Source organism: Argopecten irradians, chromosome 11, assembly GCF_041381155.1.
Source record: "Argopecten irradians isolate NY chromosome 11, Ai_NY, whole genome shotgun sequence".
Lineage (NCBI taxonomy): Eukaryota > Metazoa > Mollusca > Bivalvia > Pectinida > Pectinidae > Argopecten > Argopecten irradians.
The window spans coordinates 36,474,176-36,495,422 of NC_091144.1; the positions used below are offsets into that span (position 1 = coordinate 36,474,176).

A 21,247-nucleotide genomic window follows, 5' to 3' on the forward strand; every position below is an offset into this window, starting at 1 on the left:
TCAGAGAAGAAGTCGTTTATATGGAAATAGCCAAATTGACCCCTTTTGAAAAAGGTAGTTACAATTTTTCCAGTTAGTAGCCCCATAAGGATGCTGCCAGTCAAATTTTGTTGAAATCCGACCAGCAGTTATAGGAGAAGAAGTCGATTGTTGGATCGGACGGACGGACGTCGGACGCCGGACCGCCCGTAACAGACGCCGGGACGCCGGACGCTGCGGTTACACATCCCATAAGCTCACCTTGGTCCTCTAGGACCAGGTTAAAAAGGTATTTCAACAATTGGAGGTTGTTCTTATTGATTAACTTACAGGTGTATATGGTCTGGTAGGCTGTTCTATTTATTAGATTTACATGATTAGACAGTCTAGGAGGCTGTGCTATTTATTAGACTTACATGAGTAGAAAGTCTGATCGGCTGTTCTATTTATTAGACATACATGAGTAGACAGTCTGGTAGGCTGTTCTATTTATTAACCATACCTGAGTAGATGGTCTGGTAAGCTGTTCTATTTATTTGACTTACATGAGTAGACGGTCTGGTAGGCCGTTCCGGTTAGAGAACACATCCAGGAGGTGTGTTGTTTTTGTCCAATCACCACGGAGAGTTGTGGATGTTGGAGTATTAGTGACATACAATGTAAACAGCTGTGGAGACGCTCGCACGTGGGCAGCATGTCATGATGGAACATCCAGTCGACCATCTACAAAATAATGAGCAACTTCTATTACCTTTTGTATAGTCAGTTATTTTCTGCGGGAATGATAATTTTGCAATTTCGCAGGACATTGCTATGATCGTGAAAATTTTATTCATTTAATTTTGAAAAATAGTTCACTCATGTATAACCTCACTTGCATGTTTGCATGGAGATGCAATATCAATTTACTGCAAACCATTCGAACAGAATAAAATAAAGAACTAAGGTTCAAATAATACTAAACATTTCCAAGATATGAACATATGATAACATAACATAAATTGTACGCTGTCAGTGAATTTGGTGTTACAAATTGCTGAATCCAAAGAATTTTTGCTAATCTTACCTCTGCACACAGCACGCAGAACTGGACAATATCACAGTGAGATTCGGCCGGTACCTCCGGTTGCCATGGAAACGTAGACAAAGTCTGAATATAAATATTTAAAGAGGAAACTAAGTTAAACACCATGTCTGACCAAGAAGTGTCCGAGAAAAAGTCGTCCATTTTTTCCAGATATCGCGTACGTTTGGCAGTCTTTGAGTCAGAGCCGTACTTGACGATTTGGTGAGGCGTGGGAAGCATGTTGATGATGTTATTGATGTGTCGAATTAGGGTCAGCTGTGCGGCCTGTAGTAAGGGATCAAATACTGGCTCCTGAGGGATCTTATTGCCTTCCGTGTCTAGTATATCACTTGAGTCGTTGTTTTTGAGGAGTGTGTGGTGGGCTCCCAGTAAGATACACTCCGGAAGGATGCATAGGTTAAACTCCTGAAATAGAATGAGATTTACAGTCAAACCTGTCTTAGCAGCCACCTCTGTATAAAGACGATTTGCTTAATAAGACCATGAATTGATATTGCTGCAGTAGGAATCCTTAGTACTTCAGAACTATGTCTGATACATTGTCTTAGTAACTACCTTTTTATAAAGACCACCTGCTTAATAAGACCCCTTTCTCGGGGTACCAAATGACCAATTTAAACACAAGTCAACCTGTGTATAAAGACCACCTGGCTATAAGAAACATTTTCTCTAAGTCCCTTCATGGATGGTCTTTATAAGACAGGTTTGACTGTATCTTCTGACAAACTCACTGTGAGTATCGAGTACTTATTCCCAAATCAGTCTTCTCATCATTAAATATCTGTGTGGTGACTAGCCCACTAGTCTATAACTACACCGCTGGTCGGTGGTTTTTTCTCCGGGTACTTCCGGCTTTCCTCCACCAACAAACCTGGCATGTCCTTAAATGACCCTGGCTGTTAATAGGACGTTTAAACTAATCAAACCAAACTATAACTACACATGTTAACTGTTTGCAACATAAGTTTGTATATACATGAAATATGGCATACCTTGGTCATGGTAATGGAGAGGACATCAGCGTATGTAAGATGATGTAGTAACTTGGCACAAGCTCTGGGATTACAGTTGACACTGAAACACTGGTTCTTCACTATCGATACGTAGCACTCCTGAGAGTAAATAAAACAGTTCATAATATCACTTTAGTCTCGATGTAAAACACATATTCAGTCTATAAATGAGTGTCAATAATTATCATTTTTATCAAAGTTTAGAAAATTTTCTACACTTTACATAAAAATCTAGCATTTGGTGTACACAGTAGAAATGAAAATGGAAAATCTTGAAGGGCTGAAATTTACTTTTTTTTGAAAACTATATATGGAATTACAGGTACCAGGTAGCTATTTTCAGAAAGTCACAAACGCTGAAATCAGCAAATCTGCTGAAGATTTTCATCCCTGACACAGGGACTGGGGGAAAAGCTCAAGATTCCGAGGAACAGATCACAGTATATTTACAGTATATATACAAAACGTGCCAGAATTAGCTGATGTCAGCTAACGATTGATGTTATAGAAGAAAAATCAGGTATATTAGGTTCATACAAAGATTCAAGGCTAGATATGAAGGCAAAAACTATAGGAGACCACAGAGACCAGACATGTATCCTGGGTATCAGGGTAAGGAAGGGACTAAAAGGACTCAGAGATTCTCGGGGACCGGCAGAGGGTGATGTTTCTATCCTGTAATATCAGCTATAGTACCCTATACTATACTGACCTTGTTAATTTGTATATTAGAGAGAATTCTCGGGGACAGACAGAGAATGAGGTTTCTATCCTATAATATCAGCTATAGTACCCTATACTATACTGACCTTGTTTATTTGTATATCAGAGAGATTCTCGGGAACAGACAGAGGATGAGGTTTCTCCCGAATTAAATCTGCGACACCCTCCGGCTCAATCTCCACTCTCAACTTCTGTAGCAAGGACACTAGACGGGCATGGCTGGTAAAAATAAATATATGGCCTTAGGTTTCAACTTATTCTCCAATCTGATTAAAATTCAGATCCTTATAACCACTCCGTTAAATAGAGGATCTGACAATATCCCATTAGGGGTTATGTTCCGATGACGTTTCTACCACGTGGACGTCAGATCGCATGTATTTTCTAATCCTTGATACATCAATTGGAAACGATATTTCGGTCCCAGTATACATAAACAATTAGCTTTGTTGTGCTCTTTGGGCAAGTTGATTACATAAACCAAAATAATTTATGACAGTTTTTTTTCAAACTATTTTCGTCCCCCTGAAATTCACTTGTCAAAATTTTGCAAGTAGCAATTTGGTTTGCCATCTCCAAAGGTCATCTGGACATGACCCCTAATGGGATTTTCCTCAGATCCTCTTATCAAATGTAGTGATAATAAGGATCTGTATTTTAATAAGATTGCGTATTCTCATACACAGATTTTGAACTATTCTAATAACATAGTTTTTTAAAAACTTATTCTCAAACATAGGTTTTTCAGATTAATCTAATACATAGGATTTCAACTGAATTCTCATTTTATTCTCATACCACACAGAATTTTTAACTTATTCATATAACATATGTTTTATACATAAATAGGTTTTCCAAACTTATTCCTCATTTATATTTTCATACTTATTCTCATTATATTCTCATAGGACACACATTGATTAGGATTTTAACTTAATTCTTAGGGTTTACATCTTAAATAGTAGGTTTTCAACTTATGTGTTTCTCATACATAGGTCATTTAGTCTGTGACTTATCAGATTTTCATATATATTCCCATACAAGATTTTTTAACTTATTCTTATACATAGATTTGCAAAATGTAACTTAACCGTTTCTAATAACATAGGTTTTTTCATATATTTACAAGAAGTTTGTCTAGATCTTAGTCTCAGTTTTTAAAGGCATCTAATAATAAATATTCATCACTTAACTTATCCTTAGGAACATAATTACTGTTTTCAAAACGGTTAAGAAACAGATATATTTGAGGAGAACATTCAGTAGATTTTTAATTTTCTGATTATAAATAGGTTTTATATATTCTAGAGACAGCAAGGTCATTTTCAGAAAATATGCCCCGGTGAAACCCAGTAAACAACAGTTACCTTTATTCTAATAACCTTTTTCAATAACAGCACATTTTTACCTGGACACTATTTGGCCAGTAACACGGTCGACCCTTTAGACCGTTTGTCACCAACAATTACTATTTTTTTCCTGGACAATATCAGCCAGTAACATCTTGATTCTTTAAAAATTGTCATTAACAGTTGATTTTTACCTGAACACTATAATCTCGACTCTCTTACAGGCGATACTGTCACAGATGCGTGCCACGGCCAGATGGTGGGTGTTTAGGAACTTGTCGATTGTAAAGCCGGTCTGGGACAGATGTATGGCCTCCAGGCACTTCATAAAGCCGTACCAGTGATGGCTGTTAAAATATCAATTAATCGAGATTATATTTTCAGAGTCAGCACATTATGTATCTTGTTTAACTTTTTCAATGGAAAATTAATCAAGAATTATAATGTCGATGATTGCCAGTTACTTTATCATATCCTAGAGACAGCAAGGAATTTCTTTACTTAAAATTCTCCATCCCAAGTAAGCGATTCCTAAAACCCAGTAAATGTTCAGTTTGAGCCAAGGGCCAAGTTTATAACAAACATTCATTACATGTAAGGAATTTTTAACTTAAACACCATGGGAAAGCAGTACAACATTTAAGGAATTCCTTTAACTTAAAATTCCCCATAGGGAACTAAAAATTTAAGAAAGGATCCTTAACTGGACACTGCAAAATTCCAACAATGGGGAATTTTAAAATTAAGATGCCCACTATGTTGAAGGAATGTTCGTGAAACCGAGAGGACCATTTTAAAAATATACAGTAAAACGTTTATAATGAAAAAGCTTAAAACAAAATCATCAAAATTAAACTCTCTTTTTGCTACTAGTGAGATGTTTATGTGTATAATCATTATCATAATGATGTAATTCCGTAAGTTTCCATTTTTAAAAAACTAGCAGTTGGGCTCACAAATATACATTCACAATGGAAACCTAAACACAAGGGAGATAACAGTCTGTATATATGTGCAAACGGCCAATTTACCTTTGATACATTTTATTTAGCGTGTATATGCCTGATATAAACAGACCTATAATGGCTGACGAGAGTGGCCTGGTGGTCTGGGATAATGTTTTGCAATTTTTAGAAATGCATTAATTAATTGGTACCAGTAGGTTGTTAAAAATTTAATAAGTAATCATAAACTCAGTCATCAGCTTACACGTTTAGACAAATTGGATCACCTGAGTTACAAAAATGTGATTTTGCAAGCTAAAGATCCTGTGTATGCCCAGCCGATTACCAAGTTGAACTTATTACAATTTACCTGAAAAAACACTTACTTAAACTTATTGTGACATTTTGGGAAACTTACATGACAAACAATTTGAAATCTTTTTAAAAAAATCACTGATAGACAACTAACCATGACAAAGACAAATAATTGACATGTGCACGTACCGGACCAGACCAAAGACACAGGTTTTAGACATCTTCCTTATTTGAGTTTTTCATTAGTTTCAGGTGCCAAAAAAGAAACCATAGGGATAGGATTTCAACTTATTCCCATTATATTCTCATACATAGGATTTCAACTTATTCTCATTATATTTTCATTCATAGGATTTCAACTTATTCTCATACATAGGATTTCAACTTATTCTTATTAGTAGGTTTTCAAAATATTCTCATCATAGGTTTTCATTGTGTTCTCATAAATGTTTTCAACTTATTCTTGTACATAGATTTTCAACTTATTCATATTTATAGGTTTTCAAAATATTCTAATCCAAGGTTTTCAGCTTTTTCTCATACATAGCTTTGTAAAATGTACACTACTTACCGTTTTATAAGTTTGTTGGTTTCCATGTATTTAAGAAGTTTGTCCAGATCCTCCAGTGGCAGTTGTTTAAAGGCGTCCTAATAAACAGAAATTACTCATTTAAACATATCCTAAGGAACAGTAAATACTAATTTGAAAACAATATAAGTAACAGATATAACTTTTAGGAGAACATTCAGTAGTTAATTTTGTCTGATTGGCTTTGTTATATATCCTAGAGACAGCAAGGGTCATTGTTGGAACCAGAAGTGGACATGCCCCGTTGAACCCAGTAAATGACAGTTTCTCTTATAACCTTGTCACTAACAATAACCATTTTTACCTGAACACTATCGGCCAGTAACATCTCGACCCTTTAAACCTTGTCACTAACAATAACCATTTTTACCTGGACACTATCGGCCAGTAAACATCTTGATTCTTTAAACTTTGTCACTAACAGTAACCATTTTTACCTGGACCCTATTGGCCAGTAACATCTCAACTCTTTAAACCTTGTCACTAATAATAACCATTTTTACCTGGACACTATCGGCCAGTAACATCTCGACTCTCTTACAGGCGATACTGTCACAGATGCGTGCCACGGCCAGATGGTGGGTGTTTAGGAACTTGTCGATGAGCAGTGTGAGGAGAGAGCCGGTTTGGGACAGATGTATGGCCTCCAGGCACTTCATGGTCTTCCGTACCAGTGATGGCTGTTAAAAATATCAATTATATCAACTTATATTTCATGGTTCAGTTTAACGAACATTCCTTACATTAAGGAATTTCTTTACTTAAAATGCTCCATCCCAAGTAAGCGATTCCTAAAATTTAAGGAATGTTCATGAGCCCAGGGCCCAGTTTAACAAACATTCATTAAATTTAAGGAATTCCTTAACTTAAAATTCCCCATGGGAAAGCAGTACAAATTTAAGGAATTCCTTAACTTAAATTTCCCCATAGGGAAGCAGTTCAAATTTAAGAAAGGATCCTTAACTTAAGATTTTTTCCTTAACTTCGGTAATGCTTTCCATATATGGGGAATTTTAAATTAAGAGATTCCTTATGTTGAAGGAATGTTCGTGAAACCGAGTCCAGGACTAAAATCAATAATTAAAATATACAGTAAAACAGGTTTATAATGAAAAAGCTTTAAACAAATTCATGTTTATTACAAAGTAATTTCCCCTCTCTTTTACAGCTCCTGTGAGATGCTCATAATATGTGTATAATAATTACGATCATAATGATGTAATTCCGTAAGATTCATTATATTTGAGGGAAAACTGAGAGTTTGCTCACAAATGACATCACAATGGAAACCTAAACACAAGGGAGATAACTCTGTAATATGTACTGAACAATTTACCTTTGATACATTTTCACACCTGGCATGTATTGCCTGTATAAACAGACTACTGGCTGACGAGTTCCTGTGTATTGCACTGAAAGAGAAGAAATGGATTAATAATTGGTAGGAAAAAGTTATACAAGTATCATAAACATATTGTCCATGAGAAAACTCCAGGTAAGAATACATACACATAGACCAATTGTAGTCACCTACCTGACAAATAAAGGCATTTACCTGACAGATACACCACATATCTGACCAAAACACATACAGTAAAACTCCTCTAACTCGAACCCGGATTCCTCGAATACCCCCTATTCGTCGAACTGGTCGTACGGTCCCGACCATGTCCCTATATAATATATGTAACAAAACCCCGGATAGCTCCAACAGCTATTCGTCGAATACCCCTCATTCCTCGAACAGAAATATGTCCCCGTTCATCAAATATATAGTATTTAGCTATGTATTCGTCGAACAGGTGTTCGGCCCTTGAGATTTTTTTTACCTGTGTCACACCTGACTGCACCGACCGACATGGATAATTGCTCACGATCTTGTGTTTATACAGGTGGCGTATCAAGCCTTTAGGTAATTAAGGAATTAACGGTGTCATTATTACCTACCTATACGATCGCAAGTCTTTGTTTGATGCTAACTTTAATTGAACATTTCAGAAAAGGAATTAAATAATTGATGTTTCTCTCATCGCTTACCTCTGTTGTGAATGACATTTGATTTAGGGCTTTCTCGTAGGCATTTTCAAAGTCTCAATTTATGTTGTACATATTTTTTTCAAATTGATTATTAATTGCTATCACTAAAACACTTGAATAAAGAAATCCTAAATGCTGAAAGACAGGGTAATTAAAATTTCATTGCCGAGCATTATTTGTCATAGTTTGAGACCAGACATTTTGACTGTCGTTAGGTCCTAGTAACGAACCTCGGATGAGTCAAATACCCCATATTCCTCGAACTATTGACCTGGTCCCCTGCTGTTCGAGTTATAGGGGTTTTACTGCTGTACCTGTCAAAGTCTTAGACAGGTGACTCCTGAGATAGGGAGACTATATAACTTACCTGTCAAAGTCTTGGACAGGTGACTCTTGAGATAGGGAGATTATATCACTTACCTGACAAAGTCTTGGACAGGTGACTCCTGTGATAGCGAGGGAGATTATATCACTTACCTGACAAAGTCTTGGACAGGTGACTCCTGAGATAGGGAGATTATATCACTAACATGATTGATCACCAGCCATGTCATGTGTTCTGCCTCGGTCAGATTCTCACACTGTAAATAGATTAGGACGAGTTCTGTCAAACACTGAGTATAAACTTGCAGAGAGGATGATAGGAGATTTTATAAGACATGTGATCTTAAAAATCCTACAGCATTTTTTCAGTACTTTTTTATCAATTCAATTGTATCTTTCACAGAATTTATCTGAGATTATTCATGAATTATTATTAAGATAATTTGAACCCAATTTAAGAAGTTGTTCAAATGGTTTAGCCCATCTGACCCCTGTGACATTGAATAAAAGTCAAGTTCATTATTTTAAACAAACTTGGTAGCCCTTCATTCCACATTCCAGCATGCTACAAGCCCAATATCAGGACTCTAGACCTCTTAGTTATTGACAAATAGCTGTTTGAAGATTCATGCCAATTTGACCCCTGTGACATTGAATGAAAGTCAAGGTTATTATTTTAAACAAACTTGGCAGCCCTTCATTCTAACATGCTACAGGCCCAACATCAGATATCGATAGAAATCTCAGTTATTGATGAGAAGTGGTTTAGGGTGATTTGATTGTTTGGTTTTGTATTTTAATAAGATTTCACCATAATCTTAATGCTTTATAAACAATTCAGTTTATAATTACATGATTATACATCAAAGCGTTTTATCTGTGACATCCATATTCACAATTATGAGAAGATTTCACCGATGATTAAGAATTGTCAATCTAATGTTTCCACTAAATATAAAGACTCACCACATAATCACAGAACAGCACTAAACCACCCCGTCGTAGGATTTCTAAGTTACAGCAGTGAGTCATCGGCGACGCCTGTACCTCAAGGTCACATGACTGACTATAATAAAAAATATACATGTACAGTAGATTCCTCTTAATATCGTAACAAAAGACAAAATGTGATATTAAGCAGAATGTGATATTATCCAATATGACATTAAATGACTTCCACTAGGTAATGTGACTGACTATAATACAAACACAACAGATAGTCATCAAATATAAATGTACAGTAGAATCCTCTTAATATCATGGTCCATGATAAAATGTGATACTAAGCAGAATGTGATATAAACCAATATGACATTAAATGGCTTCCACTAGGTAATGTGACTCACTATAATATAAACAAAACAGATAGTCATCAAATATGAATGTATAGTAGAATCCTCTTAATATCATGTTCCATGATAAAATGTGATATTAAGCAGAATGTGATATTAACCAACATGACATTAAATGGCTTCCAATGTAGCTCAAGGGGAAAGGAAACAACTCGACAAAGACAAATTTCAAAATAACTTTCCTTTTCCTGATAATATCATAAAGCTAGTTAATGGGTTTTTTGACATCTCAACATATTTGGCTGTTATTTTAGATTGTAGATCATTTTGATAGTATAAAATGAAATGACCATTTTAACTATACAAAGGTTTGTTACCCTTATTGCATAATTTTGAATGACCACAAGTTAACACATGAAAGGTTGTAATAACCTTTACATTGATTAGGTTGAACGATTTTGGACCTACCTGCTGCCCTGCTTGAGGAAGCATTTTTAGGACTCTGGGACTATTTTTGGACCTACCTGCTACCCGGCTTGAGGAAGCGTTTGGGTGTCTGCATCACAGTGCTCCACAGCGACTGGTCATCAAAGTTTAGGAGGATAAGAATGTTACACCACTGGAGGGTGAGGGTCGGCAGCGTCATGGAGACTGACAGAAACATATGGTTAAGTTGTTGGATGCTATGGTAACAATGTGGCGTATCTAGATGTGACGACTTCATGGCCGACGTAGCAACCTTTCTAAACAGGCCTGAAAACACAAACATTGTTTCATAGTCTTGTTAACATGAAACTGGTGAGTTGAAAACATGTTGGCATTTACAACTAGAACTGTCGCCAGAGTGGACTACTAATACCCTCCATGCACAAATTTAGGGATAACTCCATTAATAGGGGACATTGCAGAACCCTATATAAGTCCTCTTTATGTCAGGGTTCTGTATACCAAATTATATCAATATCTGTCAAGTAGTTAATGACGAGTTCGCTGGACAAAGTTGTGTCTACAGACAGACACATAGAAAGATGGACAACCAGATTCGAATATCCCCCCCCCCCACTTTGATGTGGGGAGTATATAAAGTGTCTCAAGAACTGAAATTGTTTGGTGAAAGAAGATTGTACCTGACTGGAACATGTGGGTGACATATAGAAGTAGATGTGAGAGTTGTTGGGTGAGAAACAGCGTAGATGACGATGATGAGGATGAGTGTCCCGTCAGCTCACACTTTTGGCTGATGAAGCTGGCACAGTTACCGATCACCTGGATCAAGAACCTGAAACACAAACATGCAGTAATCATTAACTCAGGAACATTTATTAATATTTGTCATTATCATCAAATTTTAATAATAATATAAAGATAATCCTAATGCTATCATATCCCTAATTGTAAGTTTCTCTTAGGAACATCTATAAATATTCAACTACATCAAAATACTGCACATCAACAAATTTTAACAGATAATTTTGATACTAATATATCCCTTATTGTAAGTTTCTCAATATGATTATGTCCAATCCCAACTATAAATCACCTTTTTCTAGCAAGATACAAATTTTCCTGTAAATTCATGAAAAAGCTCAAACACAAATTCAAATATTCAACGAATGATTGTATGAAATATAATTACGAAATTAAATGCAAATGTCATTTACATTCTGCAACCTTGAATTCATGTTGAAATTAATGATGGTGCTAAATATAATAATAATAGCCACTTAATACATTAATGTCATATCTGTTAATGTCATCTTCTGCTTAATATCACATTTTCTTGATGCAACAAATCTTTCTCCCTCGACCTACCAAGCTATCACTCCCTCTGGGGCCAGAGCTAGAGCAAGATCCCTTTCCTCCGTAGTCATCTCACGGCTGGGCACCTTAAACACGTTTAGGCCGAGCCCCAATTCCTGCATACGTGATAGGATAACTTCCTCTTTGGACTGAGCCATCAGGACACGCAGGACAGACAGAACCAGGGACACCCATCGTTGAAGATTCTCAACAGTAGTCTGTAAAACACATTGTTCATAAATTATCTCCCTTTAGAGATTCTCAACAATAGCCTGTAAGACATATCGTTTACAAATTATTTCATTCATACACTCCTGAAATTCTAAGCTTAGGATGGAATTGTTCAAAAGAAATGTTTGAATGTACTTTCTTTCATGGTTTGAAACTCTGATATTTCATGGGTTGAAATATTCGTTGTTAGCCGATGAAACAATTATTAATATATCAAACAAATTTCACTGTTTTTATGTTCGTAGTTTCACAGCAACCACGAAAAACAACAAAAGTTTCTACACAATGAACGTTTCACGTTATACAATAACTGCCTCGATGTTGAAGTTTGATTTTGCTTACCACGTCTGCCGGTTCCTGGAGAAGTGTCTTCAGTAGAATATCTACGGGTCTGAACACGATTGGGGCCAGCGACTCAAACAGGCGATGTAGAGTCTCCAGGGCAGCCATACTATCTATAGTTACCTGTTAATAAACATATGCGTAATGATAATAGGTGTTATTTGATTACAGAATATTTCACTCCATTTTCTTCACATCCAATAAACAGGTATATTCTGATGAAGAAACAGACACTCATCTGTGTTAGTTGCATCTGTATCATATATACTTGTCAATTTTAGAATATTTCGATTGACTCATATCCTAGTCATAACACAACATTACTACTCTTCCATCTTGTGGAATATATCGTCGATGATAATCCAATACAAGATCTAACAACTCTCCTTTTAGGGTCATCTCAACATGACCCAGATGGTGAACCAATCAGTACGCCGTCTACGAAAACTTTGATGTGGTCAAATCTCTAAGAAGCATAAACAGCTACTACTAGTACATTCTGAAATGTTTCGATTCTAAGCCAGGGTGCTGATGTGACCCCATATGAGAAGTTGTTAGATCATGTATTTGAGTGAATCGTAGGAGAGTATTGTAGTAAAGCGAAATTTACAAGTCTAATTTTAATAAGATTATTAGAAGCCTTGATGAATATAAATTGATTATACCGTATTCGACCCAATAAGCTTCCATATCCATATAAACACCCTCCTTCTTGAGGTCTCAATTTCAATTGCCTGGGCATAAAAAAAGACCAAAACTACACAACACTTTATAGGTTTGCAATCACCTTTTCCTTTTTTCAATTTTTTAAATGTCCTGGGTGCTTATTAGGTCGAATACTGTACATTGATACATCCTGGTACTATACCTGTTGCCTGGCCAGTGACGGCAGGATGGTATCTGTAACCTGACGTGACAATTTCTTCCAGCGCTCCTCACTCTCTTTATGACACTGCTGTAGCACTATCACAAGCAGGTCCAAGGTCTGTAAGGAGACAAAATTCTGTGCTCATTTTCAAGTACAGTAAAACATGTTTATAACAAACGCTTACAACAATTTCATGATTATAACATACTAATTTTCACTCCTTGTTTGTATAACAAACTATACTTATAGTGAAGTAATGGTCCACAGAGGTTCTTTATAACAGTGTTTTGCTCTTTTTTCGGAGATTCATTTTTGTAATCTTGACTTCCTAGGACATTTTTGCTGAGATTCATTTTTGTGATCTTGACTTCTTAAAGACATTTTAGCAGAGATACCTTCTAAATTTGAGATCTAGACTTCTACTTTACTTGTATTTGAAACAGTTTCACAGCAATTTATTTTCACTATTTCTTGTCACCCTCGAAATGAATCATGATTGAAGATAAGTCACTTTACAGAAGCAGGAGTGTGAGCTGATATAATCAAAGTACTGAAGGTACTGATGCGACCTACTTCAAAATCACTGTTGAAATAATCAAAGTACTGAAAGTACAGTGAGACCTACTCCATAATGTTGATATAATCAAAGTATTGAAAGTACTGTGCGACCTACTCCATAATGTTGATATAATCAAAGTACTGAAAGTACTGAAGTACCATAAATCAAAGTAACGAAAGTACTGAAGTACCATAAATCAAAAGTAATGAAGTACTCAAGAAAGTACTGAAGTACCATAAATCAAAAGTAATGAAGTACTCAAGTACCAAAAATCAAAGTACTGAAAGTACTCAAGTACCATAAAAGCCAAACTGTGTCCCAATTCACTATCCAACAAAACTGAAATAGCATTCTATAGAGGTTATGAAAATCCGCAATAAAAAAGGGACATGTCCTACCTCATGGTAGTGGATGAGACGGAGTAACATGGATACCACTACCTCCCTCTGCGTCTCCAGCTCACGACTGATGTCTGACTTATTGGCAGCACGCAGAAGGAACAAATCGTACACAATGGGCTTCAGAGCAGGTATGGCTATAAATACAAATTATACATGATGAGCTTCAGAGCAAGTATGGCTACAATTGGTATGATACTAAATAGACATTTGTTCAAAGTCAACTTTATATTTTTGAAAGCTTTTATATTCTAGAAGTTTTAATGCATAAAATTTACTCTAAGAAAACTTGTTAACTAATTCAAATGCAAAGTTAAATTATATAAAATAATTTGACAGCATAACAACAACAAACATGTTCTTACCATGAGATGTAGGATGTAGGCCGCTGGCCATGATACCATCACACAGCTGTATTATCTTCGGCATCCCTATGATGGATTTACTGTGGTATTTCTCATACGATAGCATCACAAGAAAGTTAAACAGGTTCGGGATCAGACTCTCAGAATTTCTAAAACATAAATAGGATTTCCCTTTAAAATTTTATATAAACATGTACTGCAGTAAAACATTTATATAAACAAACCTCTGGGGACATCAAAAATCACTTATTTTTAAGCATAGTTTGTTATTCTCATATTTTAGAATAAAGGAATTTTGACGGGGAATGAAAATTACTACGTAATAACCGTAAATATGTTGTATAAAGTTTGTTCGTTTTAATCATGTTTTACTTTACCAATAAATTTCCAATATTCCATCGAGATCAAATTATGGAATAAAGTGATGAGGTTAAAACTTTTGAGCTCTCTGACAACATCCAGCAATGAAACGTTAAGCTAAATTGTCAAGTACAGATTTTCCAATTTTTGTTTTTCAAAATATACTCTATAATAGCATATAATTAGGATAATATTTTAATGATTACACACGACATTACATAAAACTTTGATCCATAAAATATTGCAAACTGGTTGAATCACAGAAACCTTGAAAGCCACATTGCAAAAAAACAAAATAGTTACGATTTTTGGTTAAAATTTTAAAAATTTTCGCCAGCAGAAATAACCAGCTATAGGATACAAATATTACTTTTATCTTTCTCGAACCTTTAATCTCCAAATAGTAGTTATGAAATATATAGGCTATACACACATAAATTTGGTAAAAATTACCTGATCTGACCCTCCTCTATAAACTCTATCTGTTTGATGATAAACCCGATGAAGACCTGGTCCGAGTCGAGCAGACAATAGTTCACGCGAAGCTGTATAAGTTGTGACAGAAGATCCAGGACCTGGCGCTGGAGCTCTAAACAGCTCGTCACCGTATACTGTTTCAGGGCCTTGATAACCAGTGGTTCAAACAGACGTATGTACGCAGCAATTGCCGCCTGAAACAGAAAAAAACCATTTACATCATCCACATCTATACAATATACAAACGGATCAGGTTTTAATAGAAGGGTTTTGATATAAGATTCAAGAACCAGTTGAAATCAAACTTGAACTGTCATGCAGAAGGCCAATTTATATCCCCACCCAAAACCCAACCCTACTCCAGGAAACATGCCAATGAGTTCAGATCACTACATGTTCCGATACAAAAATACACACATCTTCACTGTATAGAGATTATTACCACTAAGTTTCAATGAAATCCCTCTAACAGTTATAGAAATTTTCACATCACATTAAGTCTTAAACTTAAACTCATCACTTTTTGTTACAGTTCCTTTCTAGTTTAAGTCCATTCACCTTATCAGTTTTACTGCCAGGTTTCAGGATAGCTGGGAGTTTTCTTTCCACACATTTCTTTAACCAATTCAACATACTGAAAAATAAACAAAAGAAACAGCTTGTAAGTACAAATATTGTAATTATACCATAACTTGCAACCAAATACTCACCTCTCTGCTATAATTCTCTAGACGGTATATGAATTATTGACTAACAGGGACTTTTCAATGACCAAGGCCGTTTTCGTTTATTCGGAACAACCGGTTCGACCGCTGGTAAAAGTCATTTTTTAAAGTATAAATCTTGACGGACTTTTCAATGACCAATACATCTACTTTGAATTCTATCATAATCTAGTTGTCTCCCCTGGCCAGTGCTTTAGCAGATTTTAGGGGCTATGGTAACCTAACACTTAAGATGTCCAAACATGCTATCATAACCCCTCCACCTCTGGGTTTGAAACCTAAATGGGGTACTTGCTATGTACTGACCGCAGGTTGGTGTTTTTTCTACGAGTACCCAGGCTTTAAGCTAATGTGTTTGATACAATCCTTACCTGGTTGCCTCCTCCTGCTCCGTCTGGGCGTTGGCCTTAAAGGTTGCTGCGGCCAGTGACTGAGTGAAGTGTGAGTATGGCTGAGTAAAGCAGTGACTATACAGACCGGGCCTGCTGTTGGAGCTCATTCGTGTAGCTTTACCCGGTTTGTGGGAGATATTCGTGGCCTGCTGTGGCTCCCATTGACTGACAAGGTTAGTACCAAACAGGGCCTTCAGGAGCTGAAACAGGGAACATTACAACACAGTTCTTAGGCCATTCAAATTTGATTTCTTATTCTTTTGATTTTGAATTTTAAAATAGTAGCGAGCAAGTGATTTTTTTTTTTTCAAAAATATTTTGAAAACACAAAAAATTGGAGCAAACGAATGTTTTCACATGATTTTCATTAGTCTTAAAATCTAAAGATTAAGCAAGGATTTTGTAATTCTTTTCTTTCAAGTTAAAAATTTGCAATACTGTAAACCAACTTTCATGTGCAATTTACTTTCTTGAATTTCATAATTAATATAAATTCATGAAAGTTTATCTTCGCTAAAATACACAAACCTTGCTTAAAGTGATAGGTAATTCCGTTAATTTTTTAAATCCGTGAAAGTTTATCTTCTTGCTTAAACCTGCTTTTACATTGAAATAGTGAAATTTAATATGAACATTAGTTTAAAATACATGGTATAAAGATTTGTATGTTATAGAGACCCGAAACCGATCATGGTCGGTGCATATAATTTCGGCCGGTTTAGAGAGGGTTCGGTTTGGAGAAGTAAACCGAATACCAATCATCACGATCCGGATTTAATCGATCGGAAGTCGTTTTTTACATTAGTGCACCGCAGGTATGGCCAGTGTTCGTTAAAACCGACCGATATTGATTTGTTAATGTGAATGTTATCACAAAAGAGAGAATCATACGTTTAAAAGGAATGGATTACAGCAAACTTGACTTTGTTACCGCTTATAAACGTTGTTTAGTTAGTTAGTTGCGTGAATGTTCTTGGGGATGTTCTCGAGATCGTCTGCAACCTACATACGACCGATCGCTTCCGGTTACGTCAAGAATCAAATTATATGCTCTATTTACACGATGATCAGTCGATGCCGGTCATTATATGACATAGTCATTTTTCTAAAACAATACATGGCTTCGGCTTCTTCATACAGATAATTTACGTTATCCGACATCTACATATGTAAATAAAAAAAACGTGATTTGAATACGAAACTTTCTCTTTATTACTAGCTCTGCTTGTTTTCCTACAGTAAACAAACCGCGTGCACATGGTAGACCTTCATTAGATATCTAAACAATAGGCATGATTAAATAATTACACCACCATCTCGGGTATAATTACCGTGTACCTAAAGCCTTCACATCTGTATACATGCCCAAGGACATGGCATGCAACAACTATGGTACAGGTACGTGTGTATTTCACGGTCGGTTGATCAGACCTCAATGCAATCTATCGGTGTGTCGCTCAGGTAAGGCCGGTTTTCAGAAGATTAGTTTAAAATACATGGTATAAAGATTTGTATGTTATAGAGATGTCTGACCTGTTGTACACAAAGTATGGTACAGGTAGGCTCCAGTGATACAGTTGTCCTGAGGTACCCGAGGAGTTCATCCGCATACTTCCCTATGTCCTGTAGACTGGCGATCTCCAGGACCTGGGCCAAACACTCCAATGCACACTTCAACAGGACGCAGAACTTATCACTCGATCCTAGGTCTAGGGAAATCTGAAATACCAAATGAGGAGTAAAATTATCCCTCGACCCTAGGTCTAGGAAAATCTGATTTTTAGCAAATACAATATTTCATGTTTTCAATCTTTTCCACATTATCACAAATACATAAATTCATGATCAAAGGCTCTTTCTGACAATGGTGCATACATATATATGCATTTTTAAATTATAAATATATATTTGCGAAACATCTGAATTCACATTCAAGCTCTCTCAACATATAAGACGAAAATCTGTATTTTGCAAAAATGAAATGGATTACAGTATTTCATATTTAACACTTCTACCTACTCTGCTGCTTGTTTTGTATTGTAAAATGTTTGCTGTACCTTGTAGGTAGAGTAAGCTCCCCTTAACACTTCATACAACTTCATGTACTGTGGCAGACTGTAAAAAGTTCCCAGGCCGTCTTTCTTGTTCCGCTCCCTTTCTGGTTCCTTGTCTTTATCTAAAGTAGACAATTTCATTAATAAGTCCAATTAAAAAGAACAAGAGGCCCATGGACCTTAACGGTCACCTGATATTTGATACAAATAAGTTATGTAATTTCCTAGCAAACTGATGTCTTTTGTTAAGAAAATATTTTGTGAGTGAAATTCAGGTTGTTTTCTCGGAAAAGTATGATGTTACACTTGCAAACACAAGACTTCATAATCAATAACTACACACAAGGGCAGATAACTCTATATTTATGCAAATACAAATAAAGGACACATAAGGAGTCAATCAAAGCTTTTTCTTTTTCAAAGCTGATATCTTAAACTTATTGAAGGTATGAGGAAATTTTATTTTCAATTTGATTGTGGGGCAAAACATATATTTTAGCATAATTATCATCTAAATGAATAAACCAGCTAACATCATTTCTTTGGTGAATTACTCGGAGATTAGCCTTTCTTTCATACTTTTCTGAAGACCAGTACGCACCTTTCTGTTGTTTAGGTGTAGACCAGTACGCACCTTTCTGTTGTTTAGGCGTGGACTTTTCTGAAGACCCCGGCGTACCAGGAGCATTACCATCTTTCTCGCCTTTGGCCTTGCGTTTAATTGGACTAAGAGACGGGGCAGTAGGTAGTGAGGGTAAAGATGGTTTGATCTGTGGGGGGCCGGGTAACTGTTCATCTATTACATGGCAGCAGGCATTCAGTAACCTGAAAATATACCATTTTACAACCATAATACTGTATAGCCCAATATTTTTCCTGGTCAAAAAACTTTGACAAAAAATGTTCGCAATATGGCTGTGAGGATATATATGATTCAACCTTTTCTTAATATGTTGTGGATATAATTTCCTTGATCAAAGCACGAAATGCTGAAAATATCAACTCCCCTGACACAATACTACTGGCTCTTATAACTCCTTTATACAATATTTTTTAAACTTATAAAAAAATTTGTACCACATGGTTGTTTTGCTCTTCAGCAACATTTACATCATATGGTATAAAAATCAAGAGAAATATTAAAACGGCTCAAAATGTCTATTTCTAAAATAATCCATATGATATACAGTAATTTCACACACGTAATAAAACCTGGAGTTCTTTTCATTGGCTGAAAATTCGTTGGGACATCATAACAGAAACAGTAGGTTTTCAATAACAGCGGGACAAATGGCTGCATCTGTTGGAAGTATATTTTGGCCTTGAAGTTCTTTGAAATACAGGTTGTTGCAAAAGTTATCCTAAATTTGTATTCATTTCATAATAACTTATGAAACATAGAAAACTTGAAATATTGATTTTCGAAAAAAAAACTTCAAAGACTGGTTTCATTAAATCTCATATAAGATCCTAGATATGTCTACAAATGGGCACTGTTCATACCCAATAACAAGTTTCTAATTCATTATTACTATTAAAAGGTTTTACTCTCAATCATCAAATAATATGTAAACGTTTGAGATTGGTTCCCTTACCTGGCTATGTGTGTCAGAAACTGCTCTATCAGGGGAAACAGGACACGGTCCGCTATCCCTTGCCACTTCGTATCCTCGGAATTGTCCGTTGTATTGTTATAACTTTCTATATTTCGGAGACATTTGTATGCAGCCCCTGAAAACCGACACAATATTCAACAACGATGTAAAATGTAGAAAGTTTAAAGTTATTAAAGGATATTTTTTACATGAAATAAATTTTATGTTTACTGAACAGATGAAAATAAAGGGAAACTGCTCCAAACCATTTGGAAACTTTACAGAAATTCCCAATAAAATTTTTTGAATCTATATTTAAGACAAGTGTAAACAAATTTTCTTTCCCTTGCAATTTATTTTTGCGAATATCATTATTAAGGTTAATTAGCAAAAGTTTATTGTCGCCAAATCAATATCTTTAACAATTTTTGCATAGTTAGATTGAAATGCGTTCCACTATATTTTATATCCACAACACTTAATCTCCAAGAAAACGCTTTGAAATGGAAATTGCGAAATTTATAGCTGCGAAAAAAAAAAGTTTGTGTACAGTTATTATTATGTTAATTCCATATGTAAACAGTCAGCCGAGATGACTTTTCAATACCTGAGACTCCAGCCAATTTAAATACATACCCGAAACTAAATTTCCAGCCAATTTGAGTGTGTCGTGGTGAGCCGACAGGTCAAGACTGACCAGTGAAGATGTCAGCAAGGACAGCATTATGGTCAGCGGTCCACCACCAGAACCACCCAACATCTCGTCCAAACTAAATGTACTATTTATAGAAACAAAAAACAAACATTTAACTACTCCTGTGAGAATATTATCATGATTAAAAATGTTCCACCACTGACAGAGAATAAATGATACTCATCTTGTATATATGTGTCTAATTATCACAAAAAATAATATAAAAATAATGTATTTTTCTTTTGGTAATGTGCAAATAGTACTTCATTCCATATAGGACATAGTGCCATGGATTTTTTCAGGTTGCAATTAATCATTTTTAATATTTTCATCTTGAAATAAAATTAGAAGCTCAAATTTCTTAAAGGTGTTAATTGAACAAAGTAAGTAATTTTTGTAACTGCAGTAAAATACCTCTCAAAAAAATTCATCTTCTCCTTATTTTGATAGAGAAAAAGTATCATTTGTCAGCAGTGTAGCATCTTTAAAGATTTCAAAGAGACAAGAATGGCTTTATAAAACTCTACGCCACTTTGTCAATGAATAAGGTATTGGACACAGCATACAAGATAAAAGTTTCCTTTTTCCATCCTCATTTGGCAAAGGCAAAACCAAAACTTTTAAACATCTATAATGGCAGCAACACAATCAAAGAGAGCCCATTTAATTCATTCACCCCTGAAATTTCATAGTGGACTGGTCTAGTCTTTGATTTAGAAGAGTCTAAATATGTCT

General features: G+C 35.6%; 1 protein-coding gene across 1 annotated transcript in view; it reads right to left on the reverse strand.

The window, feature by feature from the left end:
* LOC138334605 (huntingtin-like) overlaps window positions 1-21,247 on the reverse strand; it is a 60,162-nt gene that overhangs the window by 25,163 nt on the left and 13,752 nt on the right. Inside the window, 24 exon segments of the mRNA XM_069283248.1 lie at window positions 525-702; window positions 1,046-1,471; window positions 2,059-2,178; window positions 2,889-3,021; window positions 5,982-6,058; window positions 6,503-6,679; window positions 7,336-7,411; window positions 8,514-8,617; window positions 9,327-9,426; window positions 10,177-10,405; window positions 10,780-10,931; window positions 11,465-11,670; window positions 12,026-12,148; window positions 12,894-13,010; window positions 13,851-13,987; window positions 14,216-14,364; window positions 15,029-15,246; window positions 15,611-15,686; window positions 16,149-16,369; window positions 17,703-17,888; window positions 18,227-18,345; window positions 18,858-19,048; window positions 19,819-19,954; window positions 20,455-20,597. Of these exon segments, the coding sequence (XP_069139349.1) occupies window positions 525-702; window positions 1,046-1,471; window positions 2,059-2,178; window positions 2,889-3,021; window positions 5,982-6,058; window positions 6,503-6,679; window positions 7,336-7,411; window positions 8,514-8,617; window positions 9,327-9,426; window positions 10,177-10,405; window positions 10,780-10,931; window positions 11,465-11,670; window positions 12,026-12,148; window positions 12,894-13,010; window positions 13,851-13,987; window positions 14,216-14,364; window positions 15,029-15,246; window positions 15,611-15,686; window positions 16,149-16,369; window positions 17,703-17,888; window positions 18,227-18,345; window positions 18,858-19,048; window positions 19,819-19,954; window positions 20,455-20,597 (3,794 nt within the window).